At 42.6% G+C, this 10,000-nt stretch overlaps 2 protein-coding genes across 5 annotated transcripts in view; one reads left to right on the top strand and one right to left on the bottom strand.

Moving 5' to 3' along the window:
• LOC310823893 (uncharacterized protein) overlaps positions 1-3,685 on the bottom strand; it is a 97,320-nt gene extending 93,635 nt beyond the window's left edge. For 3 of the 4 annotated variants that reach the window (XM_083696825.1, XM_083696824.1, XM_083696827.1), the window contains exons 1-3: positions 3,524-3,685; positions 1,080-2,895; positions 142-315 (exon numbers count right to left, since the gene is read on the bottom strand). In XM_083696825.1, coding sequence (XP_083552951.1) covers positions 142-315; positions 1,080-2,895; positions 3,524-3,560 — 2,027 coding nt within the window. In that variant the 5' untranslated portion in view covers positions 3,561-3,685. The remainder of the gene's footprint in view (positions 1-141; positions 316-1,079; positions 2,896-3,523) is intronic. The other variant, XM_083696826.1, reaches the window with a different exon arrangement.
• Positions 1-10,000, top strand: part of LOC310823896 (uncharacterized protein) — a 427,663-nt gene that overhangs the window by 348,990 nt on the left and 68,673 nt on the right. The window lies entirely within an intron of this gene.

Genomic DNA, 10,000 nt, shown 5'->3' with positions numbered 1-10,000 from the left:
GTAATTGATTGGAAGATAATGTACATTGTCTGTCTAATTCATTGAGCCTTTCTGTGCAAGTATCATTGATTCCATCGAATTAAAATGTTACTGACACTTAGAAATGATGCGTCTGGCAACAAGAATAGTCTGAGACCTCACCTCAGTGTCTGTAGTTGACAGTGTGGACTCCCCAGTCCAGCAGAGAGCAGCTTCACCCCCCCGTCACCTAGATCATTGTGACTGAGGTCCAGCTCTCTCAGGTGGCAGGAGTCTGAGCTGAGAGCTGAGGCCAACGCTTCACAGCATCTCTCTGTGAGGTCACATCCATTCAGCCTGAATGAGGAATAAATACAAGCATCAAGTCTTTTTAACTCAGAGAAAAATTTACATATGTAATGTGTTCTATCATTTCCAGTTGAATGTCGCCGCACCTAATTACAATATAATGACATTTTCGGGATTTTAACATAGAACAACATGTTTTCTAATCATTTAACTTCATTTCAAAGGTGAAATCATCATGTATCCATACTTTTCATGCCTTAAATAATGGATAGAGCTTTCAGTTGGAGATGAGTGGTGAGCTCCTTCCAACTGCACCAACTGTAAACTCACTGGCTAGAGAACTGACTCATTCCACTTTCACTAAAATAAAGCTGACAAACTCATTAGCTGAACTGTGAACACAGCCAGCCATGTTATTATATATGCTACCTATGTTATTTGCTTAATGTCAGACCAAAAGTCTTCATTTGAGCCGCGGTGTGAGTATCCGTGGTAGCGCCAGTGGATTGCGATAGTCGTAAAAACGTCAGAAGTGTATTTCTCCAAACCAGTGTTCAGTACTCCGACTGGAAATGGCTCTTTCTACCTCATTATTGGTAGTCGAGACACAAAGCGACTGAACATGTTGGAGCAAGTCGTATATTTGTGTGTCAATAAAACATGAAACATAAGTGTGCAATCAATTTATGAATGACTTTTGACCATGTGAACAATAACTCAGTTTCTTCCATTTAATCCGTAAATCATAATAAGTGATCACATACTCCATTCATCGCTCAAGTATCAATACAGTGTTTTGTCCATCTACTTACAGTGCCGTCTTAGAGGTTGTGACCACTGGCAGCAGCCTCAGAAGACCCTCTTCTGATCTGGAGTACTTCTTCAAGTCAAACAAATCCAGCTCCTCTTCTGAAGTCAGCAACACAAAGACCAGAGTTGACCACTGTGCAGGTGAGAGTTGGGCTTCGGAGAGACGTCCTGAGCTCAGGGAGCTTTGGATCTCCTCCACTAGAGAATGGTCATTCAGCTCATTCAGACAGTGGAACAGATTGATGCACCTCTCTGGAGAGGGATTCTCCCTGATCTTCTCCTTGATATACTTGACTGTTTCCACATTGGTCTGTGAGCTGCTTCCTGTCTGTGTCAGAAGGCCTCGTAGGAGATTCTGATTGGACTCCAGTGAGAGGCCCAGGAGGAAGCGCAGGAACAGGTCCAGGTGACCATTCTTACTCTGTAAGGCCTTGTCCACTGCACTCTTGTGTAGGTTGATGATGGGGTTGATCAGTGGTGCGTGAATCTTTGGTTTGCGTCTGAGTAATGACCATAGCTTCCTGGATGAGGATTTCTGTTTGACCAGTGGATTCTCATTGCTGATGTTGAATGTGAGGAACATATATAAAGCAGCTAGAAACTCCTGGATGCTCAGATGCACAAAGCTGAACACTTTGTGCAGCCCACACTCCTCTCTGAAGATCTCAGTGCACACACCCGAGTACACTGTGGCTTCTGTGACATCAATGCCACACTCTCTCAGGTCTTCCTCATAGAAGATCAGATTGCCACTTTCCAGCTGATTGAAGGCCAGTTTTCCCAGTGACAGAATTAGCTCTTTATCCCACTGTGGATCTTTGTCATGGTCTCCAAGGTACTTCACATTCCTCTGTTGGGTCTGAAATACCAGGAAGTGTGTGTACATCTGTGTCAGGGTCTTGGGCATCTCTCCTCTCTCTGCTTCACCCAACAGTCTCTCTAGGGTAGTGGCTGAGAGCCAACAGAACACTGGTATGTGGCACATGATGTGGAGGCTCCTTGATGACTTCATGTGTGTGTTGATTCTGCTGGCCAGGTTCTCATCACTGATTCTCTTCATGAAGTACTCCTCCTTCTGTGGGTTGTTGAACCCTCGTACCTCTGTCACCTGGTCAACACACTCAGGAGGGATCTGATTGGCTGCTGCAGGTCGGGAGGTTATCCAGAGGAGAGCAGAGGGAAGCAGATTCCCCTTGATGAGGTTTGTCAGCAGCACGTCCACTGAGGTTGACTCTGTGGCATCACAACATGTCTCGTTGTTCTGGAAGTCTAGAGGAAGTCGACACTCATCCAGACCATCAAAGATGAACAGAACTTTATACTTGTCAAAGTTGGAGATTCCTGATTCTTTTATTTCAATGAAGAAATGACCAAGAAGTTCATTCAAACTGCATTTCTTCTCTTTCATTAAATTCAGCTCCCGAAAAGGAAGTGGAAATATGAACTGGACATCCTGATTGGCTTTTCCTTCAGCCCAGTCCGTAATGAACTTCTGAGTAGAGACTGTTTTTCCAATGCCAGCGACTCCCTTTGTCAGCACATTTCTCATTGGTTTGTCTTGTCCAGGTAAAGGCTTGAAGATGTCGTTGCATTTGATTGGTGTCTCCTGTGTTGCTGGTCTCCTGGATGCTGTCTCAATCTGTCTGACCTCATGTTCGTTATTGACCTCTCCACTTCCACCCTCTGTGATGTAGACCTCTGTGTAGACCTTATCGAGAAGTATTGGGTTGCCTTGCTTTGCTATTCCCTCAAACACACACTGAAACTTCTTCTCCAAGTTGGACTTGAGTTCTTGTTGGCACACCACAGCAAGCTCATCTGAATGACAAACCAATTAACAAAATATTCCTGGCACACTTTACATTAAGTTGACCCAGTACCTGCAGGAACTGTAAATATGTATATATATATTGCAGACTATATATATATATATATATATATATATATATATATATATATATATATGCCATTTAGCTGACGCTTTTATCTAAAGTGTCTTCCATTGCAGTGAGTGCATACATTTCAGTATATATGGTCCCAGCAGGAAACCCACAACCTAAGCGTTGTTAAAGCCATGCTCTACCGACTGGACCACATGTTGTATTAATTAACAAGTTGTTATATAGTAGTTAATTATTAATTATTTATATAGTAATTAATTACATAGTATGTAGTGTAGTTGAATGATATATTCCTGTGTAGGAAAGAACAGTCCTTATTCCCTCTGTGTTAAAAGAAACTGTCCAAACCCATTACTATGCAATTATACAGAAACAACCAATCTTTTTACTGGAGTAATTACAGAGACACTAAGTTATAGAGGCAACATAATATAAAGAGTGACCAAATGGGGATATACATCATTATTACAGTTAGTGGTGTTTGTATTTCCAATAATATTTCAGCCCAGTACCACTTCTCTGTGAAAACACATGAGGTCTCTTACGTTTCTCCAGTGTGTCAGCGAGCTCCTTCTGGTTCATGTTCCTCAGGACGTGCAGTGTGATCTTCAGAACCCCTTCTCTGGCACTGCTCTCCTGCTTCTCTTCTTCTTCATCATCCACCACTTCCTCTTCCTCCCCCTGACTATCAAAGCACTCTGGGTCGTCTTGAGAAATAAGCCTCTTGAACCTCTTCAGCTCATTTCTCAGTAAAGTGATGACATTATCTTCAAGCAACTGAAACATTTAGAAAAATAAAGTGGAGTGAGATAGACAATAATGGGTAAACCTTTACACACAGTAGAGAGACTAAATACAAAAAACACTTGACTTTGGCAAGCAATTGAAACAAGAAAAAATAACTTTTGTATGGGGATTACTTAGCCATCTTCAATGTCATACTTTCTATTTAGCTCACCCTGAATATAGAGTCCAGTTCACTTTGACTCTGGACAGACTGACCACTGGGAATCTCTGACTCTGGTCTCTCCACCTGGTCACTGCGGATTCTGAGTAAAACAAGAAATAAGCAGATGTCTTTATCCAGAGAAGTGTGAATGAGGCCCAGTTCCCCAAAAAGAATAACTTCAGAGTGTATACCGCAAAACATAGTTCCTGGGTCAGATGAATATTACAAAAAACTAACATTGGTGGACGGTGTAGTCTGTCCAAATTAATATATGTCTGTATTGTAAGTAGCTTGTAAGTTTTCTTGGCCCTCTCCCTCCAGGATCTGCTCTCCTCTGTGGACTAGCTTTCTAGTGAGTGTTGTAACACTGTCTGTTGCATTGAACTACAGTATATCTACATTCCTATGTCTAACATTTTACACAATTCTGCCATTAATGATAAATATGTGCTGAGCTCCTCGAGCTGAAGATGATGTCATTAAAAGCTGTACAATAAATGATTGTAGAATTGTGTCATGAAACAAACAGGTGGCGTAGTCTAGCAGTTAGTTCATCACATCCCCCATGATACACCTACTCTTGTTTAGGAGTGACGGTTCCTTGTCTGAAGTTTATTGGACGGCCCATAGAGTGGTCACTCTTCATGGACAAACAGCTGGGTACAGGTGAGGCTGGTCGCTCTTTCTGGACCCTGTCAAACAATACATTAATTCACATTAACTAACAGTCAACAGTAAACATCACATGTTCATGAGTGTGTATCTGTGTTGTCAGGATATGAGGAATAAACATCAAACTAACCTTTGACCAGAATGAGGAGGTCTTTCTCTGAATTCTATTGGATGATCCATAGAGTGGTCACTCTTCATGGAAACACAGCTGGGTACAGGTGAGGCTGGTCTCTCCTGCTGGACCCTGCATTACAAGGTGGAGTTGTGTTTTTAAATGTGCCACATGAGCTGAGCTCCTAGATCCAGTTCCAATATGAATATATCTGTATTGTAAATAACTTTTAGGTTTTTAGTGGCCATCTCCCTCCAGGATCCGCTCTCCTCCTCGATGGACACGCCTTCTAGTGAGTGTTGCAACTCTGTCTGTTGCTCCAGTTTGCATTGAACTACAGTATATCTACATTCCTGCGTCTAACATTAATCTGGTTATGAATGAAGTATCTATCATCATCATTATCATCATCTTCATGGTAAATGCCCTCCAGAGACTCTTCTCTTACCCCATGTCTTCAACCTCCCCAGAGAGACTCATTTTAGAGGCAGTGGTCCCCTCCTCTCTCTCCCCAGAGAGACTCATTTTAGAGGCAGTGGTCCCCTCCTCTCTCTCCCCAGAGAGACTCATTTTAGAGGCAGTGGTCCCCTCCTCTCTCTCCCCAGAGAGACTCATTTTAGAGGCAGTGGTCCCCTCCTCTCTCTCCCCAGAAAGACTCATTTTCGAGGCAGTGGTCCCCTCCTCTCTCTCCCCAGAGAGACTCATTTTAGAGGCAGTGGTCCCCTCCTCTCTCTCCCCAGAGAGACTCATTTTAGAGGCAGCAGGTCACACCTATAGTTAACAGAGATCAGTACTTATCAACCACAGATCTGATAGAACACACGCACACGCGCACACACACACACACACACACACACACACACACACACACACAGAAAGACACACACACACACACGCAGTCGAAGGTTAGTTGTCACTATAATAACGCATCTCATTTGCCAGCCCTGTTCCGTTATCAAGTTAGAGAACACATACATGTTAGGTAAAGTATTTCAGTGTTTATTTGTTCTCGTACTCCAAATTTTTGTCGGTTGGTCTGTTTGACTTTTTGTTGCTCTGGGTTGGCGGATGTTCGGACCCGAACCACGGCAATTGGACGATACCATTTATTAATTGATATTGTTGTCAAGCAACTAAACTTGGATGTGTTCTATTACCTATGCAATAATCTAGTTATACTGTATACATCAATTATAATTAGACTATTTATGGTTGTTAGTAGTTACAGCCAGTTATGTGTATTTTGTAATGTAATTAATTATCTTTAATAGTAGGTCTGTTTTGGTATGTGCTGATGGGAAGAGCTTCCAGGAGAAGAAGGGGCCCTCTCTCAGTTTGAGATTCAGTCTTAGGGGCAGCACTGATGGCTGTACACTTAAGGTTTTTTGACTGAGATTCTATTTTTTTGTTTTCTTCCATCACTTATCTTTTAGACACTTTTTGGAAATTGTAAATAAATCACCTTGCACTTCAGTGCTTTGCGGCTCCGCCATCATCTTTTAAAACGGGATGGTGTTATGTCAGCCTCCCGGGCTCAACCTACCTCACACTGTGATGTAAAGCAGTGTTTCTCAACAGGGGTGCCGCGGCACCCTTGGGTGCCGTCTGGCATCCTTAGGGGTGCCGCAGAAACGTGGCTGACACAAGGCTAATATAGTGAAATTGAAATAAATGAATGCATCATTTTGGAATCTTTCTTTTAACTGTATCATACAGTTAAGTAAATCGAGGCACACATCAGAGAAAATAGTTCGGATTAATTTTCTAGTAGCCTACCGACGCTGCAATCAGTGTTTGGAAAGTAGGCTGCATGACGTAGGCAAATACTTTTATTTACAGCGCGCGATATCGGATGAGTTGTCATAGCGTTGTGCAGCGGTTAATTAGCCAGCAGCATGGACAAGTTTTTGAAAAGAAAAGCTCCACAGTCTGAATACTTTGTTCGTTTGAAAAGCGAACACAGCCGACAGGAGCAGGTGATGTTCAAGTGTGCGAAAGTCTCAAACAATGCACTGGAGGCTAGCTACCTGGTAGCCGAAATAATAGCTAAGGCTAAAAAGCCTCACACCATTGCCGAATCAGTAATAATGCCAGCCTGCACGGCTATTGTAAACAAAACGATAGGCCCACAAGCAGCTAAAGAGATCGCAAAGGTACCACTTTCGAACTCTACCATTGGAAGGCGTATAAATGACATGTCGGCAGACATAGAAGACGTGGTCTTAGAGAAAATAAGGCTATGTGGGAAATTCTCTCTGCAAGTTGATGAATCAACAGACATGAGTGGCCACGCACAACTTTTGGGATTTGTGAGATTTATTGATGGAGGAGAAATTCGTGAGAGTTTTTTATTTTGCAAGTGTTTGCCGCACAAAACAACGGGAGAGGAAATATACCGTGTCACAACAGAGTACCTTGAACAGGGAGGTCTAAGTTGGAAAAATTGTATCAGTGTCTGCACCGATGGCGCTGCTGCGATGACCGGCAATGTCAAAGGTTTCATCAGCAGGATCAGAGCGCAAAATCAAAATGTTCGCACAACGCATTGTTCCTTCACAGGGAGGCACTGGTTGCCAAGACTTTACCGAAATATCTTTCAGATGTACTGGACAGGGCAGTGGACATAGTTAATTTCATAAAGGCGCGACCGTTAAAGTCCCGTCTTTTTTCCATTCTATGCGAGGAAATGGGAGCCGAGCATCAGAGCTTGTTGCTGCACACGGATGTCCGCTGGCTCTCACGCGGAAAGTGCTTGGACCGACTGTACGAGTTAAGAGAAGAAGTCAGAGTGTTTCTAGCGGGAGAGAATTCTGCATATAAAGAGTTCATTGCAGATGCGCAATGGTGCGCGAAACTCGCATACCTGGCCGATATATTTAAGCACCTCAATGAACTTAATTCAAAAATGCAAGGTAAAGAGGAAAATCTACTAAGCTCATCAGACAAATTGCGTGGCTTCAAGTCTAAACTCACTCTCTGGCGCTCTTGTGAGAAACAGGGGAGAGTTGAGATGTTTCCCCTGTACAGTGCACATCCAAACAGCAAAAGACTTTCTGGCCTTATCTCTCAGCATCTGCAAACCCTTGACGAGAGATTTAATAAGTATTTTCCAGCTGAGACCTTTGCTGGTTTTGACTGGGTCCGTGACCCTTCGAATTCGTGCGCTTTGGAGAGTGCAGCCGACCTGCCAATGCAGGCACAGGAGCAACTGGCAGAGATGAAAGAAGATCGTACATTAAGGATGAAATTTCAAGATATGACATTGGATACATTTGGATATCATTGGAAAAGGAATACCCGATAGTGTCAAGTAGTGCCGTTGACATACTGTTACCCTTTTCCATGACATATTTGTGTGAACTGAGCTTTTCGAGCTTAACCTGCATCACCTGCTGTGGACCAGGAGCTACGTGTGTGTCTGTCATCCATTCCTGCGAGAATAGAGCGATTGTGTGCATCCTCCCAGGCCCAAATCTCTCACTGAGAGTAAGTCACATTTACGCCCCCCTGTGTGTGTGTGTGTGTGTGTGTGTATGCGTGCGTGCGTGTAAGAGTAGTAGGCTACATGCGTCATGCATTTGTTGTTCGTCAGAGACAGTGTGTGTATTCTAATGATAATCAACATAAAAAAAAAATATATATATATATATATTGGGGTGCCTTGAGATTTTTCATTCATGCAAAGGGTGCCGCGACTGAAAAAAGGTTGAGAAACACTGATGTAAAGAACCAGATACAGTCTCTGGTAGCGCTGATATGTCCTTCCAGTGTTCTTGCATTCACAACTTATTACAACTAAACAGCCCTAGTGGTGGAATGAGCTTCCCACCACGGTCAGGATGGTAAAGTCACTGCCTGTGTCTTAGACTAAATACCCATCTCTTCAGAATATACCTGGGCTCTTCCTCAGACCTCTCCCCCAAGCAGCCCCTCATGTCTGTTGTTTTCCTAGGAGGAAATGGTGAGGGGGTGGCGGAGTTTCCTGTTGCTACATGTGACTTCAGAGAATTGCAAGTCTGACTGTGTGGTATTCTCATGTACACGACAACATTTACAATAAAGTATCAATCAATCAGACTTTACTTGTACAGCACACTTCATACACAATTTAAAATGTCATTCACAGAGACAATAAATAATTAAAAGCGTAATGGACTACAAAAACACAGGTAGATACAAACTAATTAGATAAAAATGAACTATATAATAAGAAGTATTTTAGTCATTAAAAGAGGGGCTGCAGGGATGTCATTGATTTTTCTCAGGTTGAATCAGGACGTAACAATTTACTGCCAAGCATGTTCTGTTCTCGAGAAGTTTTCTCTTTGTTTTGAACAGGTTGGTGCTACGATATAGGGTATATGACTACTACCAAAGACACACTTTAAACAGGAAAAGTAGGTTTTCTGTTCAGTTCCACTTTCTAACCAGCAATGAATGGCACAGTTTGAGTTGACTGTAGAGACTAATGCAATGCAGTAAAATAAATAATATGGATCAAATAAATTATTAAGAAAGACAAAATTACCCAAAAACTAACAACACCATATGTAAAATCAAGGCATGTCTCAAATCAGCATAACAGTCACAAAAGGTCCAAATAAAATTAGAAACATACCCGATCTGAATCCATCACCTAGTATTGAGTATCTCTGCTCTGACCCTGACCTAGGAAACTCAACTAAGATCAAACACAGCTTAAACTCAGCTTAAATATCACAAAAAGTCCACCTAAAATTAGAAGCGTACCTGTTTGATCTGACTATCACTCCTCTCTGCAGCCCCCCATCGCTGTGAACACAATAAACTGGTCCTTATTGGTCACTTCCAGCACACTGGCTGACAGAGGCTCAGGTCTCACTCTTCACAAGGTGCTTTAATGAACGTCTTGGTGTTCTACAAGTCTGGTCCTCTGACAACAGTCCTATGTTGCTTCATTGTTCCTGTGACTCTCTCGCCTCACAGGGGAACTGAAACCTTCAGTTGAACAACAGGAACTCAGTGGTCAGATACTCGTGACTTGTGACTGCATCTTCAGCTCTGTGGTCAGGGTCGTGTCACGTACACAGAGTGATGGAAAAACCCTGCTTCAATAGTAGTTCAGCTGATATCAAGCATTCAAGCAGGACTCAGGTCTATGGATAGATGGAGCAATATTTTCAGACCTTATTTGATAAATGAGCAAATGTGAAGAGAACTATATGAGAATCATATGAGAACTATATGAGAATCATATAATTTTTGGAGAGCAGGGGGGTCAACACACACACACACATGACACACACACAC

Source organism: Argentina silus (genome assembly GCF_951799395.1).
Source record: "Argentina silus genome assembly, chromosome: Y".
In the NCBI taxonomy this organism is placed as follows: Eukaryota; Metazoa; Chordata; class Actinopteri; order Argentiniformes; family Argentinidae; genus Argentina; species Argentina silus.
This window is presented reverse-complemented; position numbering and strand designations above follow the sequence as displayed.